Raw genomic sequence first — 24,211 nt, 5'->3', positions numbered from 1 at the left:
TTCAACTTGACTTGTTGAAGTTTATAAATTATCCTTTTCAAAATTATGTCCTCGTGGATTAATAGGCAGTCAACCTGTCCTTTAGATTCGTTTTTTGACGTCAAACGGATTAAGAATGAACCTGAAACTGGCTTTTCGTGCGAGGAAGCCAATACTAATTTTTAATGGCATCTGATGGAATCCGTTGTGTTCCGGCTTTGTGAAAAATCGCCGGATATTCTGAGAGAGGTGTGTTTAGAACGCGGCTGGGAAGAGTACAACGAAGATGGGGGTGAGGCGGATGGCAACTGGAATCTATGGTGGAAAACTCAAGGTTTTACTTCAGGCGAATTCGAACATTGTCGTCCGTGGCAACGCCTGAATCACTTTCCGAAATCGACACATATCACAAAGAAAGACGGCCTAGCAAGAAATCTCAGGCGAATGAGAACATCCTATGGAGGTTCCATGTTTGAATTTTTTCCACTAACGTTCATCCTTCCTAATGAATATAAAAAGTTTGTGGCAGAGTTCTCAAAGCAAGATGGCACCCAGCAATCAAATTACTGGATTTGCAAGCCAACTGAACAGTCCTGTGGCAGGGGGATTTTTATTTTTCAAGATCTTCACGACTTGACTTATGACTGTGCTGTCGTCGTGCAAAAGTACATCATCAAACCTTTTCTAATTTCGAGTTATAAGTTTGATTTACGCTTATATGCAATAGTCACTTCTTTCCACCCTTTCCGGCTGTATATTTACCATGAAGGTCTTGTACGGTTTAGCACTGAAAGGTTTGATTTGTCCTCACTTGACAATCGTTTTTCACATCTCACAAACACCAGCATTAACAAAACTGGACCGCAGTATTCGGCAGAAAAGGAAAGCATTGGAACTGGTTGTAAATGGACCCTAGGTAAACTGCGACATTACTTGCACAAACACGATATTGATGATCGCTTATTGTGGCACCGCATAACATCAATCATTATTATCACACTTCTTTCACAGGTCCAAGAGATACCAAGTAATAGTTCTAACTGTTTTGAACTGTTTGGGTTTGACATACTCATTGATGAAAAATTGAAGCCATGGCTGTTGGAGGTCAATTTCTCCCCAGCTCTAGGAAATGATTGCAATCAGGATGAATTGGTGAAGAAACCACTGCTGAATGACATACTCGAAGCTCTGAACTTTACCGAGGTAGACGTCAAAAGGGGAAAAAAGGAAAAGGAGAACAATGATGTTAGGAAAAAAGGTTTAAAAGGGAGAGATGAAGGGAATGGCATGGTTAAGGCTGGAAAAAGTATCTATTCCAGACCTGGTGGTAAAAAGAAATGCAAGAGCAATTTTAATATTTTTCCACCACAATCTGAATCGGAGTGTATGCAAGTTGCTGAATGTGTAAAAAATCCTGGTTTAGGTGAAAGAAAACTGGAAGATAAAAATACGTGCAAACACTGGAGAGAGAATGGTAATGCAATTGGCAGCAAGGGAAAGAAATGCATTCCAAGATGCAAAACACCAAGCTCAAAGTTCAATCTGTTGGATCAAAAGAGACTAAGTACTTCAGAAGAGTTTCTTAGAGCTACTAAGATTGACTGTGATGGCCAAGGAGAACTGAATGATAGCAAAGTACCTCTGAATTGCACCAAAGAGGATAATTTGGCTGTTAAAAACAGTCCTGATATCATCCTAGGGGCTGAGGAAAGCCAGTCATTTTTGTCGGACCAAACACAAGATGATAAAGGTGGTCAGGAGACAAATGATGAAGGAGAGGGAAAGATGTCAAGCCCCCAGAAGATATCTAGAAGTGAGTCTCAAAGTGGGTCATCAATGCATTTATTGCAACCTGAAAATGGCAACAATCATGGTAAACTACCATCTCACCTACGTTTACGCCGTTATAAATCAGAAGCATCATCTCTGAACTCACTTCAGTCAGTTCATAAATATGGCTTGCCAAATGCAAGTACAGAAACCTTGCATCACTTTCCTTCTAGGTACTCCACAAGGATTTCCACAGCAAGTACCTATAGGCAAGGTACCAAGAAGACTAAAGATACACTGAAACTTCGACCTCAAATTGGCAATTGCATTCTGGCATTTCCTTTCAATGAAGTAACACTCAAGGCCAGCCTCGGAAAGCTTGACCAGAAGGTGGCTGTTGAAGAAATAAGAAAAATTCTGAAGGCAACCAGTAGTCACATTAGGTCATCTAAATCAGATGCCAGTGATGATGGAACCAATTTACTTGATCTTTCAAAACCATTTTGGGGCTATAGGTCAAAATTAAACACATTTTACAGTCTTATGACTGAAATGGCAAACAACCAATGATATTTATTTAGCTATGAAATTTTAAAACATTACTTTGTTGTTCCATATTCCTAGACATATGGAGTAAAAGTTGCCAAGTCTCAGATTTTTGAATGTGTTAACTGTAACTGTTGGTTTACAAAGACATAGATTTTCATGCATGGAATAACTTTTGAATGGTTCAATTGAATTTTGCTGTTCTGTGTTGTTTTCTTTTTTTTTAAAGTACACTGTGAGTAAAGTCCCTCGCCCCACAAAATTTTTGTTGGAGAGGCAAGATGGTGGTTTTTTTCTCTACCAATGACATAATCCTTACAAATTGTTGAAAATAATTTGGAAATATCTCACTTTCCTTAGATTATTGTATATAGTAATAAAATGAGATTTGCATGACCTGAGAGAAAGTCATTTTACACAAAAATGGAAAAATAGCTGGAATGATTATAGTTAAATAGATTACTCTGGCTCCTGGGAAATATATGTAACCTAGCATGCACCATGAATGCTGCAAGGTTGGCACATTTAATACTGACAGTGAGTGATGGTATTTGTAAAGGAAATCAGACGAACATGTGTGTATCTTGATTTATGACCACAAAAAAAAATGAATTTCCAAAAACTGCATTGTCATTTTGGCCAGTGCAATTAGGGGATTTTCAAAAGATCACAAGAGACCACAAATCATGAAATGCACAGGCAGTTCATTTGATTTTTGCTTATAATATTCACAACAAAAGTTTTGTTTGGTCTTCATGCAACTCATCACAAGAAATGCTTCTCACTGGTATCTAAAGTTAACTTTTCTCTTATTTGCCCAGTTTCCAGCTTTTTTTCCAGCACTTCTACTTCGATGGATCAATACTAGCATTTTTTTTTTATTTAATGCTACAATAGTGGCATTACATAAATGCCCAATTACCGGTATTAATGAACATGTTATGATCATTTTCTTGACATTGCAGGTTGCCATGGCAAAGATAGGACCCGTTAAAAACACCCTTAATTAGTCCAGTGACCCCATTTTTTATTAAGATTCAACTTTTCACAAACTTTAAAAAATTGTCATTAAAGATGTGTACATTATTCATTGTGGTGTAAGATAAAATAGATGAATTTTTCACTCATAGCAGCAAACCAAGGTGCTACAAACAGTGACATGCAACAATAATTGACCTCATCGCCTGATGAAGACTAGCGGTATAGCAGTCGAAACGTTGCAATCTACATCTGAAAGTTACTCCATTGTGAGAAAAAACGAGTGAAAAATTCATCTATCCTTTAAAAAATTGTTGCATCCGGTTCAGAGCCACCTGAAATACATAGTGGCTCTAATCCCCCTGCCACATTTTTTAGAACTTGGCAAAAGGTTGTATAGTTATCATAATAATTGCAATGCGATAGCAAAAACAAACGGTCACTGAACTCGATTTTGAGTTAAACGCTTGATGCTAAAATAAAGGGTGCTTTAACTGGTAAAGCTGTTGTTATGGTAACCCTTTATTGTTGCTAAACGACCCATAATGTGTTCAACAATAATTGACCATTTGCTTGATACCAGTATTATGGCACCAACTAGAAAAGAGTGGTGGTATTGATTCGTCGCGGAAGAAATGCTGAAAAAATGTATAAACCGTGGCGAGCCACCCTGAAATATTCAATTTATTTATCACCTTGGCCCCAGGGTCTTCTCTACTATTTACTTATTTCATGACTTCCGGTAATGCGGTCAGCGGTGATCAATTTAGCACATGGGATATTTCTCATCCGGCGTTTTCCGTGTTTTCTCGAAGCGCACAACGAAAGAAGTTTCCGTCATCTTTTTGTCTTGAAATTTGAGGTATTTTTAGTTGAAATGTCTACGAATGAGTTACTCCAGTGCTATAACAAGGGCTGTGGTAAAGAATACAAGGAAGACGAAAATGGAGAAGGTAACGTTTACTGGTAGTCGTTGATAGTTACGTGAATGATTTCTCGTAGTCAGAATTTCATGCTGTCTGTCACATACAAATTTCGCTGGATGAATTCCCTAAATTTGCCACGAATCATTAACGATCACGACATTTCAATATATATACGCTTCTGTGATGTTTGTATCTTAACAAGTTTCTGTTCTCGTAGGTAAAATATGATAAGCTTATACCTTAGAAATTACAGCTGTTAGTTCAAGGTAATAAGCTTATGTTTGCATGCAGGCAGACTGCAGGGTTGTTTGTATAAAAAAAATCTCTATTTAAGCTCAAGTAAGCTTATCTTTAGTGTAACAAACGTTTTCGTGCTACCTAGAATAGAATAAGAAATTTTATATCCTTCCTTGAAAATGTGATCGAAGATTTTTTTGTAATTTTCCCGAAGGCTAATTATTTACCAGTCAACCCGAAACTTCAACATCTCTCCGGCAATCTCAGTACATTTGACAGTGGACTGAAATTTTTTTCTTATTTGGGTAGTGTGGACTGCCTCAGTTGTCTTTTGTGGATTTATTACAACTCCTTTTGTAAGAATTATTAGTTTTTGATTGAAATGTTTTTCCTAATATGATTACATGATTAGAACACAGCATGCTTGATACTTGAAGGTCTCAAGGCAAAGAAAATTTAATTGCGTATTACAAGACCATCATCTAGCCTAGTCGATCTTGTCTTATACTGAGATAATACCTTGATCTACCGGGAGATTCTCATAACCAACTTTACAAGATACCGTAAATCCTTGATATTAGGGCCCCCCCTCGAATAAGTGCCCCCTTCAAATAAGCGCCCCTCCTATCGACTAAAATTTAAAATAAATACCGGTCTTCGAATAAGCGCTCCCTCCCCTCCCCCATTTTGTGGATGAGTACTGAGACGACAAAGGATGCATAGTTCTTGTCATGTTGTGTTAGATTTGTACACTGTTTCAGTTTGTGCACACGTTAAGTACTAAAGGTGCCGCGATTTAAACTTTAGGATCAGCTTTTTATGTCGATAAACAGCTTATGTAGTTGGTTACGTGCAGATGATGTATTGAAAAAAATGATCATGTCAGGCCACCATTTGGGAAAAAATAAATAAGCGCCCTCACTCGATTAAGCGCCCCCCTTGAATAAATGTCCCCCCCCTTTTCTCCTAAATTTAAAATAAGCGCCCCAGGTGCTAATTCGAGGATTTACGGTATTTATGGCAATCAGCTAGAAGAGCTTGTGTCTCCAAAATGGGTCTCATTACTTTAATTTGAAACAGCAGATTGCCTAGTCTGTAGAGGAAAAGGAAAGTATTCAATTAAAAACTATATTTACCTCATTGGTTTGCAGACAAGTGTACACATCATCCAGGTGTTCCAGTTTTTCATGATGCTTTAAAGGTGAGCTGTGAATTCATTCACTTGAGGGTACCCAAGGCTCAATAAGCTGTCTGCCTTAGCTAATTGGAGAAAGGTGAAGTCAGTGTTCTAATAGCCAAGTGGCTACTCATAGCTTGAAGGGATTGAAAGTCTTTCAGTCTACTCCCTCCTGGATGGGATGGTAGTTCATCACAGGTTTACACTAAACGTAAAATTCACCAGTAGCCATTTATACACCTGGGTGGAGAGAGGCACTGTGAGAGTAAAGTGTCTTGCCCAAGAACACAATGCAATGTCCATAGCTGGCACTTGAATCTAGACTGCTCAGTCAGGTGTCCAGTACAACAGCCATCAGGCTTCCATGCCTTCTAATTCACTTGTAATGAATTTAATGCCTTGGGTTTGTTGATGTAATGATATTAGTGTTGAAATAAATTTCTTCTTTTGACTTTAGGGATGGTCTTGTTGCAAGAAAAGGGTCTCAGATTTTACAGAATTCCTCAACATTCGGGTAAGATGTTTCATCTGTAGCAAACAGAGGTAGCTTCAGTCTGTGTTTTAAGCCAATTTTCTGTCTAAACTTTGACTGTATTTTAAACAAAACATGTATCCATTATTGCATTCACATAACCAGAGGTTTCATTAAGGACTGGGTACCAGGCAAATTGACCAGTTGTGAGGATGATTTTGCTCACCTGGTTTGACTGTCTGACGAAAGTTTTTCCTATAAGGAAGTTCAGTTCAAAATGTTTTGTCTCAGGTGAATCACAGTTACCCTCCTACTGAAAGCATTGATGAAACCCTTGAGAAGTTGAAGTCACCCTTGAGGGAAATATATATATTTTTTATTTTGTTAGGGGTGCACTAAATCAAGGCACAATAATGTCAAACCACCTGAACCTAAAAAACCAAGTGCAGATGAAAAACCCCTTGGTCTTGATGAAGTAAGTTTTGACAACTTTTCGATGAACTGTTTATTTAAGGAGCTACATGTATGCCACAATATTTTGATGAACAATTGAAACTAATTTTCAATAAATATTTAATTTTTTTTGCTATTTTCTTTTTAATTTAATGAGTACTGCGGCACTTTTTCAGGTAAGAATTAATATCAAAATGGTAACTATTTTTTGCATTGATTCTAGGTTATAAAAGTCGAACAACCTGCAAGAAAACCAATTCCAACAGAACCTGTTGAAAGACCAAGGTATATTATTTGAGTTTGTACATATCTTTGTCAACATAAAGTTTGTGTGCTCTTGGATTAAAATTTGCATGCCTTGTGCTGTCTGCATGGCCTTGTGATCTATATTGAAAAGATGAGTGAATTGGTGACCTTGAATATTTCAGTCAAAACATGGTGTAATGAAAAATCCCTCCCTCTCAGAAGGGAGATGGTCCTAGCTTTTGTTCTAACAGGCCAGGAACAGCAAGGGTCTAAGAACATGCTTTTTATATGCTGAAGAAACTGAACAAATTTGTTTTTTTTTTTACTCCATGAGGGGTTGTTTACAGGAGAATAGTATACTAAGCAATATTTACTACATGATTCACATTTTTTAGTGCACTACATGATTCACATTTTTTTTTTTTGCATTGTATATTCATGGATAAGTGTTTCACACTAACCCATGCAGCAATATCCACTGGCACTCATGACAGGCTAATGTTAACAGGAAATAGTTGCCACTGTCACTTGGATTTCATAAAAAAAAAACAGTTGTCCCCACACATTAAGAGATAGAATTCTGCTTGTAATTCTGTCTTGTCTTGTATTCTGCTCGCATGTATCAGTGTTGGAAACTAAATTTTGACAGCACTTGCCATTTCTTGCAAGTGACTCTCAAAACGCACTCGCTCGGTGTAATTTTCACTCACCTGACAGAAAGATTACCGGTACTCCCTCTTCCCTCCTCCCTCTCCTTCTCCCCTCCCTCCCAAAATCTCTGCATTGATTTACAAACCACACGTTTTCTCATAATCACAGAGGCCCAGCTTGCCATTTCGTGTTGAGCCTTCTTTTTCTGGTCTATTTAGGAGACACCTCCTAATAGGATCACGGACAGATTTTAGTGCTTTATCCTTGCTTTTATCATCAACTTTTGGCATCAACTTTTAACAGCTAAACGAACAGCTGGCACTGCCGAATTCGCGTATTTCCCTTGAATCGAGACATTGAAGTGAACGACTTGTCGGTACATGGATTTCCTTCAATGAAAAATTTTCTTAAAAGACCTTAAACCCAAAGATACAATCATGTAACTACAGCGGAGGTACTTCAATTTTCAAAACAGTTTCTATTGATGCCTGATCTTCATGAAATTCATTTCTTAGCAAGCAAATCTTCAATTCTAATTCTTATGCACTAATAATACTGCTGGCTCACCTAGAGACCAACAACTTCACTAAGTTGTGTTTTCTTGACAACATAGTTGTTATCTCGAAAGATAAAAAAGTTAAAAAGAAGCATATGTAAGTTTTCTTTGGAGATATTCTTGCCAAAATAGGAAATAAAAAGGACTGCTAGCAATATTCCGTACTAGCCAAACTGTCGAGTGATCAATGATTTGTACTCATCTGACACTTTTCACACTCCCATTGGTGAGTGGGCAGGTGTTCATTTCCAAAACTGGTGTATTTTACTTCATCAAGAGCAAGGGGTTTCTCACATTTTTAATTGATCAATGTTGTGTGCTTATTTTAGTGATGACCTTCCAAAGACAAAGCTTAAGATGTCAGTGGCAGATTCTTTGAAAAAGGCTCTGGTGAAACTTAAAGAACAAGAAAAAGACAAACCTGTTAAAAGTGATGGCAAGTGATCCGTTTTATTACTTAATTAAGTTGGCGAGGTGACCAATACTTCTTGCACAATGAATAATGCTCTGCACCAGCTAAAGCACCATCCAGTTGATATATGTAGGTACTTACATAGCTTATTTTGTCAGCTGTTATCCACTCGACAGGGCTTTCATTAAGAGTCAGGCACAGGCTTTCAGCCAGGATTTAAAAGGGCCTGCTCAAATGAACGATTTATAATTAAGGCAACATATGAAAATTTAAATGATTTTCTTTATAAAGTGGCCATCCACAGGAAGCCTGGATGCCCATCTGGCCAAGAGCCTGGTCAGGCATCAGGCAAATTGAGTGGCTGTTAGGATGATTTTGCCTGCTTGGTTTGACAATCTAGATGGAGGAAAGTTTTTCTTATATAATCGAAGTTCAGTTTAAAATGGTTTTGCCTGCCTATGAAAACCAGTTGTCCTCCTGCTGAAAGTGTTAATAAAACCCCTGCCACTGGATAGTGTTTTACTTCAGAGTTGGTAGATAGTTATAGTGCTTTTCACAGTTGAACACATGTCCATGGGCCCTGAATGGAGGAAGGCTCTTTCAGGGAAAAGTGTCTTGCTCTGTAGGAACACAATGCAATGACACTTAACTCCAGCCCAGATCTGAGAATGTAAAATACAGTTATATAATTGTACTGGTAAACCTTTCACAATAATGTTATCCAAACACAGTAATAATAAGGCTAGAGTACAAAAAGCAAGAAGCTTCATTAGCAGTCGCCCTTTTCCAATGTTATGGTGGATCTCAAAGTAACATAGTGCAATGTTTATCTTTTATTTTGGCCATAAATTTTTTGTCTGGGAATTGTTTCTAATCAGGAAGTGAGCATGATGGTGGAGTTAAACCTGGAACAATGTGCAAAAATAGTGGATGTAACACCGTGAGTCTAATCTTATTGTATATGTTATCAAGATTTAAGTTGTAATTATAGCAAAATCATTTAGAGTAAATACAAACCTGGGACTTTTTTTTCACCAGCAAACTATTTCAATCTCTTTTTTTATTTTATTTAGTCATATATAAATGAAAGTACCAACGATGACAAGTGCTGGAATCATTATGGCGTACCAATATTTCATGAAGGGTGAGGCAATATGCTTTGGCATCTGAGAACTGTTATAGAGTTTTGCATGCTAATGTCAAGCTCTGGTTATTTAAAGGCTGGGTCAGGAGATAAGCTTGCCTTCCTTATTGAAACTAATTAATATCTCAAAATGAACTTGAAAGTTCTTTCTTCTATAAGGAGGGGTTTATGGTGATAGAGCTCAATGGTGGATAATAAAATAAAAATTATTGAGCATGAAGAAGTAAACTTGAGCTAAGGATTAATTCTAAAGGACAGAGGATTGAGAGATTCAAATAATTACTATATTTATAAATATATACTATTGAAAACTGACAATTTAATATAAGGATTCAGAACTGAGAATTTGTTTCTTATATTGAGCACAATAATAATAATTGTAGTTTCTGATAGCTTCAGTTGAGACTAGTTTTTGTAGGATAGTAGATAAGAACCCTCAACTCAACATAACGTTGTTTGATCCTGAAAATGACATGTCGATGTGGTGTTTCAGGTATAAATTTTGGTCTTGTTGTCGGAAAAGGACAACAGACTTTGATGAGTTCTTAAAACAAGACGGATGCACTTCGGGGTCTCACAGATGGGAACTAACAGAAGAGGTAAGGTAGCAATTTGTACCCCAACCTGTCATAGGGTTAGAGAGTTATATGTGACAATATTCAGGATGCATAGTACGGCCAGTGTAATTATAATATCTTGTGTGTATGCCAAATGGTGCATGCTGCCACAGCTTATCACGGTTTCTGTAGCTTGAAGCAGCTAAGAGTTTTGCTGATGTAAGTCCATTGTAGGCTAAATCGAAACATTTTCCAAGGCTTCTCCTTCAATTCATTAGTATAAATGTAAAATGTTTGATACTACGCATTTTTATCTCACATGTATATATCAGGCACAGAGAGAAATACCCAGGATTTGCACTTTCCCACTGCTACTGTCAGACATTACAAATTGTATTCAGCTGTGCAACGGGGAGAAGTTATTAGTAATGTTTGGGCTTTAAAACATGTAAAAGGAATTTGGTACTTTTTAAGTGTTTTACGTGGATTAATCCCCATATGCTTGGTTTCTTCTTATTTGCAGGAAAAAGCGAAGAAAGTCCTGTGCCGGTGAGTTTTTTTGCAAGCAGTATTTAATGTACATTCTCTTTTAACTCTGTAAGTAGCCCCCTTCCCCCTTTTGCAAGCTAAGAATTACCACCACTCTCCTGGACTAGGATATTACAGTGGTCCATTTACCTTGTGCCATATTGCCAGGTTGTCATAACACCATGATGGAGAACAAAACACTGGAACCTACACCACTTGATTCAAAGTTCAGCATACTCTTTAATATGCCACCTGAGTGCAGCTCTCAGGGCCAAAACCTAGACCTAAACGTCATATTTTGAATACAAAATCCCTCATGGTATGTTGTTTCTGGTTTTTCAGATATGACTGGTACAAAATGGGAAACTTTATTGTCATTTCAATATTTGCGAAGATGAGTGATCCTGAACAAACCTTTGTAGAGGCAAATAAAACAGTTGTAAGTAGACATTTTTGTACCAGATGTCCAAATGGCATCTTCTTTCTACTCAATTAAACACTTGTTATTGAATGCGCGGTGTGTAGGTGGATAAAACATTGTGCTCATATCTCATAGAACACTGCCTCAGAAGCGGTATTAATGTCAAATTATGGTAGTAAAGACTTGTTCTTTGTATTTCAGTTAAGTGCTCATGTGGTGTTTGGTGGCTCAAACGTGTTTGAGCTTCAGCTCAATCTACACGGGGTGAGTGTTCCGAAATGACTACAATAAATGCTCTCCCAGACGATCGCGAGGATGATTGGTGTTTGATTTCACGCGAGTAATATTTCCACTTAACGAATAGAACTTGAGAATTCTTAGTGGTATCCTGTCCATTAGCCCGGAAGTCGATTAACCCTTGTCGGTTAGCCCACAAATAAAACTTTTCTTCTTTACCGTACGTCATCGAGGGAACGGATTGTGGAGGTTTCGCACCAACTGCGTTCTCCCCCACAACTCTCTCTCGTTTTCACGCTTAAAAGAGCCGAGTCACGGTTTGCGCATATTGAAAAGTTTAGCCTCAATTTTTCAAATTCGTCGTTTGTAATCCGTGTTAATCTTCTCCATCCGTAGCCATCTTTGTTCCTTTATGGTTTATCATTATCTCTGGTGTTTCTCTATCTTATTAAAATATTATTTTCGGGTTTCTTACCATTTATAGCTAATTTTGTATGCGGCCAAAATAACTCAAAATACCGTGACTGAGCCCCTTTAAAGAATGAGAAAGAGTCGTTGATCTCGACTTCTGGGTGGGGGCTAACCGGCTAGAGGCTAATCGACTTGAAGGCTAAACGACCGAATACCATGAAAATAAATATGTCGTTTAACACTAGCTGTTTTCAGTGTCGGAAAGGTTAAGACAGAAAATTGGTAGCAAAAAAAGATTTATATCTGGGCATAGTTAATAGAGGGGGATGGTTACGAAACCCGACAAATTTCTTTGTTGTAGGATTTTGTTCGCTTTTTTGGCCTTGACCGTGCATAAAACACAATACTTGTTTACTCCGTACAGAGGAACTAACCAATAGAAACGTATTGGTTATGTAATTCATGCATGGTGTATGAGCGAAAAATAAAAGATTGTGCACGGTGGTGGACCTTCCAACATAAATCTTGGTTTCTTTGTTTGCTCCTTTGATGTTTGCCGGACTTCATAACCATTTCCCTCTAAAAAACTATGCTCTAGGACGTTACTAGAAGAGTCAGAAGATGAGCACTAATTGGGTTGGGGCTCTGATAGGAAGAATACGCTTGTTAGAACGGGGGCTCTGACCAAGATATTTCTTCTTCAGACAATCCTCCCAGAGAAAAGCTCCGTGTTGCTATCCCAGACCAAGGTGGAGATCAAATTGCGAAAAGAAGACATTGGAAGCTGGCCTTCCTTGGAGCTGAAAAAGCCAAAGGACTGAAGAAAACCCCTCGAGAAACAAAAGACAATTTTACAGCACAAGAAGGACCAGCAGAATCCGCTGACACAAGAACGCAGTAGTTGATTTTTCGACTGAGGCCTTTGACACTGCACCGCATGGTGGTGTTATTTCGCAATTTTCTGCTTTTCGCGTCCAGCAAGCCACGAACTAAACTATGTGTTAAGCTATGGAACGATGAATAAAGTTTGAATGAGGCTTGTGTTACGACGTGAAATTAGTTATTTTGGTGTTTCATAATTCCAGTCAGAGTTGAACTATTGATTTGCTAAATTGTACGTTTAATTACTTCACGTTGCGCAGTTAGGAGAGATTTGACCATGCCGGCAGCCGCCTAGACTTTGAGACATCTTCAATTTGTCTTTACTTTGTCTTTATCAGTATTAGATTCAGCTGCGAATCACTTCTCTTTATCTGGGACTCAGTTTCGAATCACGAGTGACGCACTTGAGGAACAGGCGCGCCTCTGTCACCCACAGTTAAGGAACGTTCTCCACTCCAACGTTGCTGTAACCTTTGGGAGAACTGGCACAAAAATAATTAAACGAGTGGTAACCTAGAGCTTTTTAATTATGAATTAACACTTGCATTTCTATTGAAATTTCCCTCGCAAAGCAATCGCATCTTGGTTTCTTTATCAACTTAACCCTTTGAATACCAAACTTTAGCCAAAAAAATACCGTTTTTAACCGTTTAGTCAGGTTTTTTAGCTGCCATGACGCTAAATAAGCCTAAGTTTTGCTAAGAAAGCTTTTTTTTTTACTAAAAGGAGAGATTTTTCGAGGATTACGCACAAAATTGAGCAAAATTCCAATTCCGGGCATGCGTATAAGCCAAAATTTGGACTAAATGCTTTTCATCGTTGCGGCAAATGTTTACCTTCAATCAGTCGCAGCTCACTTTTAGTGGGTTCGCTTGTAAGACGAACGGACTCAAATTACATGTCTGCGCAAATCAGACGATTGAAAAGAAACTACGGTAACACTTTAGAGACAAAATTAAGCCTTTTGAACACATGGCGACTCGCGATATGACACTAAGAAACTCGCATATAAATTATTTACAAAGCTAGTTTTAATATACTCCTTATATGACAATAAACAATGCCTGTAGCCTTTAAAGGATGTGGCGTCAGATGAATTTCTGGCAAGGAAAAATATCATTTTGTCACAAATTTTTAGTCGCAAGAATAATCCATAAAAGTTTTACCGTTTCGAACAATGGATAAACTTGAACAAACGCCAGGACATACGACACACACAAAATTCCAACTATGTAGATTGTCACGGTTCTCAGTATTTTGTTACATTTTTCTTGGCATGGGAGAGCGCACTTCTCGGAATTTTGGATTCGGGTATACCGCGGGACCTTTTTTTTTTTTTGCAATTAACCGTTCTCAATTTTGTTTGTTGCCCCTTTCCTTTCTGTTTTTCTCGGCCCGTTTACACTGGCTACCTTTTGCGTTGTATGTTCTTTCTGGCTGCCGTGAAAAGTAGCCTAGAAGCCTAGAAATGGACCTTGATCAATCATAGGCGTAGTGGACCATTTTACCACCGTTTTTGCACCAAAACTGATAACGTTGTTTTTCGATTTGCGACGTCGGAATGTCGTCGATATCTAAACCTGACCATTGTGCGGAAAGGCCTAGCCTAGTACTACTATCCGCTCATCAAGAATACCTGATGACATTTAAACTGATGACGTCACAAGTGGTACAGAGAGCACGACCATTAAGTGGCCGTATATGGCCACTTGGGCGTCAAAGGGTTAAAATAGAACAATCAAAGTGAATCGTTCTAAATTGCGATCATACGTTCTTTTTTTTTCTTTGGCGGCCACCGAAGATAAGGAAAAGAACTCCTGATCGCAAGTTAGAACCACCCTTGTTAGTTGTTTCAACCGAGCTGACGATGCTTCTAGTGTCGGCTTTCACGATACTGAGACCTATAACGGCGTTACTGCGTTAGTCTGACAACTGTTTTCGCAACGTCTTCGATTTGTTGCGGTCGACGCTACACAGGAATGTCGTCTTCTCTTGCACTGGCTGAAAGTTCCTACATCGCGTAGCTATCACGATCATTGAGAAAGGCCTGAAGAACACTTCGGTCAGCCTGTCAATGGTAAATGGCAACACCTCAGGCTGACACCCCTAAACCCCGAGAGGCCTTTTTTGAGCTGACGGTGGTATGCGACGCAAAAAAAAGTTTCGCGTTTCGCGCCGAACTAGCCTCTAACAATGCAACAAAATAAAGGATGGACTTACAGGAGGTGGGGGGGGGGGCAATATTTCTGAGCAAGAATTTTTTTTCCAGGGCCTCCTCTAGTCGCTTCTTTCGCTTTGCTTTGTGCTGGAATTTTTGTTTGGTATACAATGGTCCACCGCTTAGCTTACATACCACACGATCAAGTGAAACGCAGCTTTGTATACCAAATTGCAAGTTATTTCGATCGGGACAATTACGACAATGTTATGAAACAATCGACATTTATCGTACCATGGCATTTATCCGAGTCTTGAAAAATCAATTTGGGGCAACCAATCAAATACACTATCAACCATAGTGTTTACTTCCCAGCGACACGAAGCGAAATACAACTCGTATACGGGAAAAACACCACTGCAATTACTTTAAGTTTATTCCTCGTTTATTAACTTTGGTATAACAACCAACCAATACCTACCAATTCCTAAACAACATTTTCAAATTTAACACCAAGAAGCTACATTAACGTTAATCTATATACATCACTCCGGAAAACGGTCAATAACATATTACTAAAAAAAGGTCTATAGTTCTTCTATAATAAATATGAATCGCGAACCATAACCACAGTACGCGAAGACTCTTCGTTTCTACTTCCTGATTTGACTTCCGCCGGAAGACAGCTCAGAAAGCTCAACAGGGTCATACTGGGCTAGAAACTAATCTTCGCTGAATGGTCAAATGAACTTCTTGCTCGCTCAATATATTGGTCGTATATCTTCACTGAATTAACTTAAGGAATCACACCTTAGATATTAAGTTAAAGGATAAAACCCTATATCACCTGTAATTTCAGTAATTAAATATCCAGTTCAAACTGCTTATTAGACTCGTTTTTCAAAATAGGAGTATTCTAGTAAACACAAAAAACAAGTCCAGATTTTTTTCCTGTTTGTAACGATGGAGATATGTTCTATGTTACGACTATACTTAATAACTTTTGTACTCACGAAAATAAAAAATCACCTCTTTTTCGAAATATAAATTACTTGGACAATAAAACTATTTTAACATCAAACATGTTGTTTAATTTAATAAATTTGGGTTGATGAATTCTTCAGTAGCAAGTTTTTAATAGTTTCCTTCTTACGTTAAATATGTCGGGAAAGCTTGCCGTTTAAAAACAGAGCAAATAAATTATCAACAAAGGGTTTTATAAAATCAAATAAATACCCTTGTACCTAAGACATAATATTCTAAATTTCCTCTAAGTTAACCCGGCATAAACGTTAGTTTTTTGTACTCTGTAACCATGTTTTCGTATTTTTTTTTCTTTCCAATAAGATGACATAAAAATAAACACCTCTTGCGCGAAATCTACACACAGATAAATTATTAACGCCCTAAATGTCGGAATCAAATCCATGTTTTAATTTAAGGTGTCAACTAAGTATATATAACTACAATCTATAACCGGTTCGCGGGCGCCTTTTCATGTGAGGCGCGGATTTTCAATCAAGCGGTCAACTCGATTTCTTTAGGGATAGGTTTAATGCTGTGTACTTGCCCTCCCGGCCCCGCCAGTGAGGTTTCACCCATGAGGTCGAGGTCGATTTGACGGGCCGCTTGTCTTCCTTCAGAAATAGCTGTCACGATCAGTGACTGACCGCGGTGACAATCTGCAAAAAAGACAAGTTTAGTTAGTGTATTTTGGTTTCCCACAAACCGAAAGCTGTGGTGGAAAACTAACAAGAGTGTTTCCTTTACAACTGACAATAGCGGACACAACAAAACCAGTTTTCGTTAGTAGGTACTTTAACAGAATGTAGTAGAATGAAATGCCTGCTTGGTGCCCCAATCACCTGGCAAGCGAGTTCCTGAAGTCATAAAAGCGTGAGTCGAAAAGACAGAAGAAAAATCCCAAGACATTCTTTCTGGATTGCACGGAAAAGTTGAGGAAAAAGACTGACGTAAAATCTCACCTCCTGCGGCATACACTTTAGGAACACTGGTCAGAAACTTGTTCTTTTCAGTGGAAAAATTACTTCTGGGGTCCTGCGAGAAATAATACAGAAATGACTTAAGAAAACTAAGAGAGAGCACAGCTTAAGGTAAAAACATAACGGTCTGACCTTTTTAATTCCAAACTGTTCTGCCAATGTTTTCTCAGGCCCTAAGAATCCTGCGGCTATGATCACTAGATCGGCTTTGAACACTTTTTCTGAGTTTGGGATCTCTTCCATAGTCCACCTCCCAGTGGCATCCTGCAGATTAAAATTTGTCCTGTGTTAGAAATTTCAATCGCTCCTCTCGACTGTGGTATATAATGACTTAGGTAATGGTAGTAGTGCTCGCACAATTCCCTAAAATTTGTTATGAAAACACGAACGTACTGTACTTAGGGAGGAACAGACGCGTGGGAGAGGTACATGATTGACCATGATTCATTTCAGCCTTTAGAAAATGGAATAAGCACGTTGATTGGTTAAAACTCGTGTTTCTATTTAAATAGAAAACATTTTCCGTGTTTCTATCGAGTTTTAGTATAAATCTACTAGCGTTCTATCACGAATGGCGTTCTCTGATTGGCTACGTTACACACTATCTATTCTGTGATAGATAGTGAGTAGCGTAGCAGTGTGTGCCATTGGTAACAAAATGACGGCCACTTCTTGGCGTTTTCGAAGTGTCTGTGAAGAGTATTTAGATAACGTTTTGAACGACTAATAGATTTATACTAAAACAATTAGATTATTCGCTATCGATTTCCATGCGTAATAGTTGACTCCGGCTACGCCCTCGTCAACTATCACGCGATAGAAATCTCGAGCGAATAATCTAGTTGTTTATAGAAACACTAGTGGAAGTTTGGGAGAACAAAAAATGCTGTGGGAACACGAGCCGACAGGCGAGTGTTTCCACAGCTCTTTCGAGCTTTTCTAGTTTATTTATGATAAAATGCTAGTAGATTTATACTAAAACTCGTTAGAAACACGGAACATGTTTTCTATTTCTTAAATACCAACCGAATTGTGCCAAGGAAACAAACTTCTTACCTGAACCCATTTGATTTCTACTGTTCTTATGCCTTTAACATGACCTTTTTCGTCTCCAATGAATTCCTAAACAGAGATAAAAAATGTACATTTTTGTAAAAAGAAAGCACGACCTAAACGTGGTGTAATAAAGGTAAGGGAAACAACGAGATCTAAGCTGATAATAAACACTGGAACACATACCTTACTCATGATACTGAAAACACGAGGGTCTGCTCCATATTTTACAGCAGCCTGTAATCACGAAAGGGAAAACAGTCAACGTAACAGAAAAGGAAAACGAAAATTTCGAGAGATGTGCACAAGTGCTCCAGCCTTTCTAGTCAATTTCTTGCTGTAAACGAAACAACAAGCAATACCATATCAAAACACGTTTGCTAACAAACGTGGTTTTTACCCCAACAAGAGTAACCCCTTTGGGCTCGTCACGCAATCTTCCTTCCCACCGAACGTCTGCTGAAACCAAGGCAGGGTTGCCACCCGTCGGAACAAAAAGAAAAAAATTACTTTTCCCTGACTTTTCACCGACTGTAAGGCAATTTTCGCTGACCGTGAAGGATGACTATTCTGGCCATGAATCAACAAAAATAAGAATGGCTCAGATAATTTCTAAACCAAAATTGTCTTGTGTATACGAAAACATAAAATAAAATGATTTGCGGCAACCTCCCTGACTTTTCACTGACTTTGAACAGGTATTTAGAAATTCCCTGACCTGATACATAACTCCCTGACTTTTCCCTGACCTTGAATAAAATCTAATTTTCCCTGACTTTTCCCTGACCGTGGCAACCCTGCAAGGGCACATCCCTTTCTCTTGGGGGAGGATTGCGTGACTTGCCCAAAGAGCGTCTACGTAGGAGGCCGACTACAACAAGAGAGGATGAAGGGAAAGAGAGTTAATCCCCCATAAAGGATTTCTTCCCAATGTACTGTATCTCAAGCTATTTTGAGACATGAGTACGCAGTTCTTCCGTGGATAACGGTACTACGGGCATTGCGTTGATGTCTTCGAGGGGGAGGGGGGGGGGGGGGTCAAAAACTGAAGATATTCGTGCCTGTACCATATCACCGAAAACCCTGGAATAAAAAGTCAAATGGTCCACCCCTCAACAAGTCCAGCCTGACTACAGTCAATGTTCCTAGACAAAGTATGGGTAAATTGAGACCTTCGTGTGTAGTCGTATCGTTTTCTTCAGGATTAAAACAATTGTTTTCAATAAACAATCGCATACCTCTTCATGACCATATTCAACTCTGAAGACTCTTGGCCACAGAGGCCATGGGTTGGTAGAACTTCTACTCTTGGGAGGTGTTCCCAACACTTCGAAATTAGTGATGCTCTTGGCATTCTGAAGGAATAAAAAAATAGATTTATACTTGCAATTTATATCCACGGCATTGACTTTATTCCTACTAGGCTAAGTACAATGATAAAGATGTCTTCCGACGAAAAAAACTGATTGTGTGATCGTTAGTTTCCCGGGCTTGCCACTTACCCTGTATCGCACAGTCGATTTAAAACACCGAAAATCTTCTGTACGTGTTTGAATACAAGTTAATTTTGATGGTCTAGCGAACTTATCTGGGTGCCAGTTTGAGTTTGGCATTAGATATTACGCTTTCAAAGGCTCAGTGTCAGAGCCAACATGAGCAAACATATTAGTTTTTCAACAACTCAAAGCCCGCCCTCAGCCTGGCTACTCAAAGCCGTACGTAACTGAACTTATTGAAGGCACACTTTCCTTGTTGTCCGCGCTCAGCACTGAGCCTACTCTTTCCCGCGCTTCAGTGGCGGCAGTTATAAGTTTTCCCGCGCTTTTATAGCACCGGTTGCCGCCACATTTCTACTCTGAGTTCTGATGGGATACGACTCTTTTGTGTCAGCCAAGATAGTCTATCAACTTCATGTAATAACTGTGAAATGTACCTGTCTGAGTGAAGTTCCAATACAATCCACTCCAGTGTCTCCTCCGCCAATGACGATGACATCCAGTCCAGTGGCATCAAGGGAAGGCAAGTTGTAGTTACCTAAAACAACAGCAAACAACAAGATTGAAGCCACTTTGAAGCGCTGTCACAAGATCTAGTTTCTGGTTGATTCCTCAAATTTTATTAAATGCAAGCTACGCGGGCTTAACGTACTCTCAAAAATATCCAAGTTCAGTCATTATTCATATCAAAAAGCAGGGCGATTGTTTTGAGAAATAGCTTGGTTGTCAAGGATCGTCTGTGTTCTTTAGCTCGTCTCGGGTTCGTTACATTTTACACTTGTAAAGACTAGTTGCTCAATCTACCTACCCATGAGCCTTTTCTGACAGGTTTCCAAGAATTGCATGGCGAAGTATATTCCGTCCAAATCACGGCCTACAATAAAACGGAAACTCTACCACATAAGAAAACAAAAACACTCATTACCAAATCAGTTATGAAACAGTGCGTCATGTTCCTTTGAGGAAGGGCTAACGCTCGGAACTTAAGCCTTAAAGGAACTCAGCCACGGTATTTCGAGTTATTTTAGGCGCGTACACAATTACCTTTCAATGAAGGAAACCTGAAAATAAAGCTTTACTGAGATAGAAAAACACCAAAGAGATAGTAATAAACCATAACGGAACAAGGAGGGTTAAGGTTGGAGAAGATTAACACGGATTACCAACGAAGAACTTGAAAATTTTAAGCTAAACTTTTCAAGATGCGCAAAAGCGTGACGTAGCTGCTTTGAACTGAGCATGAACGTACCTGGCAAAGGAATGTTACGCGGGCACGTTGAGCCCACGGCCAACAGGACAGCGTCGTTGTCTTGTAGTAGTTGTTGTGCTTCCACATTCTTTCCCACCTCAGCATTATTAACAAAGTTGATTCCTTCAGCCGCTAACAGGTCCACGCGACGTTGAACAATCTAAGGCAACCAAAGCGTACGAATTCCAGTGAGAGGTTCACAAATAACTACCTTTCTTTACATACTTCGCCCCGCAAGCAGCATTGGCACGCTATTCATGGCGTTAAGAGCGTTTGTCACTTGAGTATCATTCGCTATGGTTTTGCATCACCGCGCTTACTGATTGGTTTAAAAAATCGCTCGCCACTTTTTCAACCAATTAGAAGCAAAACTCAAACCAATCGTGACTCACAAGCACACGTTTTCCCGCGCATCGCATCGGCTACATGGATTCTCTTCAGGTTGTGATTGGTTCAGAGGATTGTCTGTTTCCATTATGATTGGCCCAAGTGATCAATTCGGTTAAAGTGAAAACCGCTCTTCCCGTCCAGCAGGATTAGAGATACTGCTAGTCACTTTGGCTCCGGAAACTGGAATTTAGCTCCAGTAAAGACGAGCAATCTGACTACTACTCTGTTAGGATTAAAATAGACTTTTGAACTACAAAACATCTTACTGACCTTCTTGCTTAGTTTCATCGGTGGCACGCCATACATCAACAGACCTCCACACCTGTCGTTTCTCTCATAAACTGTAACCCAATGACCAGCCTACAGTACAGAACGAAAACATAAAATAACCCCTTTTTCTGCCTACAAACAGCCTGCAGCCAATCATTCATCAATGATTTAGACTGGAATCAGATTAGCACTATAAAGACGAATTATCAAACCGGAGGATAGTGTTGTCGGCTGAGGATAACACAGAGGCCTTGAGTGCGCAGTACCTTTCTTGGTATTGTTTTGTCACCCGTTCGATCCAATCTATGAGCCTGTGTGGACCATTACAAATATACCTCGTACCTTGTTGAGCTGTGCAGCAGCTGCTAATCCTGAAGGCCCACTTCCTATAATGGCGATCTTTTTCCCTGTTCGATGAGCGGGAATCTGAAAGCGGAAAAGTGCGAAATGTTCAAAAAATCTGAAACTTTTAAAATATTATAAGAACTGCGTTTAATGCTCAGTCCACAGTGGAATTAGGGCCATCGAAAGTTTTTTATCATTTTAAGCTTGGTGAAACAAATTTGAAAAAATTCCATCCATATTGTTATGTTACGATTAAACATAACGTCACCCAACATGAAGAAAACAGACCCTGAAAGCTGGTGTACCTGTGGTGTAATCCATCCTTGTTCAAAGCCATGATCGATGATGGCACACTCAATTTTCTTGATAGTCACTGGTTCAGCATTGATTCCAAGAACACAAGCACCCTAGAAAGACGATCCAGAGGATGAATTAAGAAAAGTCAAACATCAATCATTATAAACGGAATGTTAGTTACCACACCATGTAGTTAACTTAAAGTAATTTTCACACATTGCATTGGTCTAACAAACTGCTCAATCGGTCAATCACGGAACAAGGACACACTCGTTTTGTACGCTCGTGACTTCATTTCCTAGCCGAACCTAAGAGGACTTTGATTGGCCAAGAAAATGTAAGCAATACAACGTCAAGCAGAAGGCCAACCATGCGCCCTGCTTCTCATCAACAAGACAGCCCTTCAACATAGTTATTCACATTTTTATTTACAGCTCCAGATGTTTGTTTTTCACACTAACCTCACACGGGGCAGGGCAAACTCGACCAGTGAACTCTGGAAAGTTGTTGGTGAGCAAAAGTCGGTCCAGAGCCTCTTTCCATTTATCCTAAAAAAGTGGTACGGAGTTCATTAGTTATGAATTAAAATTTTCTCGCAAATTATTTCCAACTAGTTAAAGACTCCAGTAAACTTCGGACGATACAAAACTGTACTATTAGGCCCCTGTCCACACTACACCGGAGAACTTTGAAAAGGCAGCTTCATTTCTACGGTTAGGTTTAACAGTCCACACTAAACCGTCACGAAAACGGAGATTTGAAACCGGAGGAAATTTAAAAACGCCGGCTTTGCGTTTTAGTGCGGACGGAAAACATTTTGAAAACGAAGCTTTTCGAAAACGATGACGGAAGGATAATCACGTGATTTCCCTCTCCGAATGTTCCTCAAACACAAATCCAAAATGACCGGTGATTGTTCGGTTTTCAAATTAAACCGCCAAACGAATTACCTGGAACACCAAGTCATTCCATCTGGGGATGATGTTTCCTAAAGGACATCCAGTGTGTGACTGACAAAACGGCACTCCACACTCCATGCACCTGACAATACCAAAGAAAGTTAGTCTTCAAAGTAACTTAATAGAGCGTTGGAGGACCAAGTAAAGACGCGTTGCTCTGAAAACGGAAAAATCTTGATTTTTGGCTTTCAAAAAATACATGCAATTGTAGGTTTGGTCTACAATTCTTTAGAGTGTCTACTAAAACTATTAGACTACTCGTCTGCGTTGCTATAAGCGACAGTCGTCCGTTCATTGAAGACGCGGGCTTGTGGTCTAACGAGAGAACCTAGCAGATTCGCGCAATTTCAAACTAAAGATTTCAAGTGTCTACATATTGTTTTTTGAAGGACGGCCCAGTGTATTACTAAATCACTGAGTGATACTAATATTTTGCCTAGTTATTTGGCTGGCTCGTGAAACAATGATTGAAACTGATATAATTTCTGGGTCTATACTCACCTGGCGGCTTGAACTTTCAATTCTGTTTTTCCTTTGTTGTAATAAATCTCGTTCCAATCCTTCATTCGTTGCTTTGGGGGACGGTACTTCACCTTGCTTCTGGGGTACTTCACAAACCCTCTGTCATGAAAACAATAGAAAGATAAAGTTAAACTTTGCAACAAATATATTTTCATCAAAAGTATTTTCTCATCTCATTTGACAGTGAAACCAAACGACGAGTACGCTTAAAACAAAGCCCGACTAAGAAAGAGCCGCGTAAACCCTGGGGGCGAGAAGCGCCTTTCGCTCCTTTCGGGCGCTCCTTTCGGGCGCTCCTCGCCCCCAGAGTTCGCACGGCCATTGTCAACTCGCACTTATTTTTTCGCGTCAAGCTCGAAGGACGGAGCGAAAGAAGAACTTGTCCCACATCAAGTCTTTCTAATAAAATCCCTGGACATGCTTACACACTAACGCACCTGGTTTTATCTAGCACTCTGTCCATAACCTTTTGATCATTTGTTGTGTCGGGGATGGCTTCCTCAATATCAGCTAAACTGGAATCTGTTCCTTTCTTGACTGGAGGTGGTGAGTCGTCCTGTTTTAACCCATTCGTCTTTTCTCCGTTTGTTTTTTCGCCATTGGTCTTCTCTCCGTTTGTTTTCTCTCCATTTATTTTTTCACCATTGGTCTCGTGGTGAGTTTCGTTCTTGAGTTTCTAAGGACGGAGAACAACCCTTCAATATATTGCATCACCAAAACGCCAACACAAAAATGACGAAATGAATACCCATGTCAAAGCAGTTGATCTTCCTGTGTTGACCTACTGCTATCTGGAGTTCAACTCCTCGACCTTGTTGTGTAAATACCTAACTGGTCAGCCTCCCACCAGTTGGGATTCTTCATAGTTTATGTTCTATTTGAAATA

General features: G+C 39.3%; 4 protein-coding genes across 5 annotated transcripts in view; 3 read left to right on the top strand and 1 right to left on the bottom strand.

Annotated features, from left to right (window-relative positions):
* Positions 1–24,211, top strand: part of LOC145481582 (TP53-regulated inhibitor of apoptosis 1-like) — a 137,451-nt gene that overhangs the window by 87,970 nt on the left and 25,270 nt on the right. The gene's annotated exons all lie outside the window — the stretch shown is intronic.
* On the top strand, positions 52–2,691 carry LOC145481566 (uncharacterized). Its single transcript, XM_081460069.1, has one exon. The coding sequence runs from the start codon at positions 175–177 to the stop codon at positions 2,317–2,319; it is 2,145 nt and encodes a 714-aa protein (XP_081316195.1). The 5' UTR covers positions 52–174; the 3' UTR covers positions 2,320–2,691.
* LOC145481573 (cysteine and histidine-rich domain-containing protein 1-like) lies at positions 3,989–14,785 on the top strand. Of its 2 annotated transcripts, XM_081460079.1 has the most exons (13): positions 3,989–4,226; positions 5,588–5,637; positions 6,071–6,127; positions 6,474–6,560; positions 6,762–6,823; positions 8,321–8,427; positions 9,282–9,343; positions 9,477–9,547; positions 10,041–10,146; positions 10,628–10,653; positions 10,975–11,071; positions 11,255–11,317; positions 12,406–14,785. In XM_081460079.1, the coding sequence occupies exons 1-13, from the start codon at positions 4,019–4,021 to the stop codon at positions 12,520–12,522; spliced, it is 1,113 nt and encodes a 370-aa protein (XP_081316205.1). In that variant the 5' UTR covers positions 3,989–4,018; the 3' UTR covers positions 12,523–14,785. The 2 variants fall into 2 exon arrangements, with proteins under 2 accessions (XP_081316205.1, XP_081316206.1); XM_081460080.1 differs by lacking the exon at positions 6,474–6,560.
* Positions 14,823–24,211, bottom strand: part of LOC145481563 (uncharacterized) — a 36,454-nt gene continuing 27,065 nt past the window's right edge. The window contains exons 46-61 of the mRNA XM_081460065.1: positions 23,763–24,001; positions 23,305–23,424; positions 22,795–22,885; positions 22,306–22,392; positions 21,853–21,954; positions 21,545–21,628; positions 21,203–21,292; positions 20,543–20,702; positions 20,102–20,167; positions 19,731–19,831; positions 19,036–19,152; positions 17,984–18,034; positions 17,801–17,866; positions 16,877–17,008; positions 16,727–16,799; positions 14,823–16,423 (exon numbers count right to left, since the gene is read on the bottom strand). Of these exons, the coding sequence (XP_081316191.1) occupies positions 16,260–16,423; positions 16,727–16,799; positions 16,877–17,008; positions 17,801–17,866; positions 17,984–18,034; positions 19,036–19,152; positions 19,731–19,831; positions 20,102–20,167; positions 20,543–20,702; positions 21,203–21,292; positions 21,545–21,628; positions 21,853–21,954; positions 22,306–22,392; positions 22,795–22,885; positions 23,305–23,424; positions 23,763–24,001 (1,743 nt within the window). The 3' untranslated portion in view covers positions 14,823–16,259. The remainder of the gene's footprint in view (positions 16,424–16,726; positions 16,800–16,876; positions 17,009–17,800; positions 17,867–17,983; positions 18,035–19,035; positions 19,153–19,730; positions 19,832–20,101; positions 20,168–20,542; positions 20,703–21,202; positions 21,293–21,544; positions 21,629–21,852; positions 21,955–22,305; positions 22,393–22,794; positions 22,886–23,304; positions 23,425–23,762; positions 24,002–24,211) is intronic.

Source organism: Orbicella franksi, chromosome 3 (genome assembly GCF_964199315.1).
Source record: "Orbicella franksi chromosome 3, jaOrbFran1.1, whole genome shotgun sequence".
NCBI lineage: Eukaryota > Metazoa > Cnidaria > Anthozoa > Scleractinia > Merulinidae > Orbicella > Orbicella franksi.
This window is presented reverse-complemented; position numbering and strand designations above follow the sequence as displayed.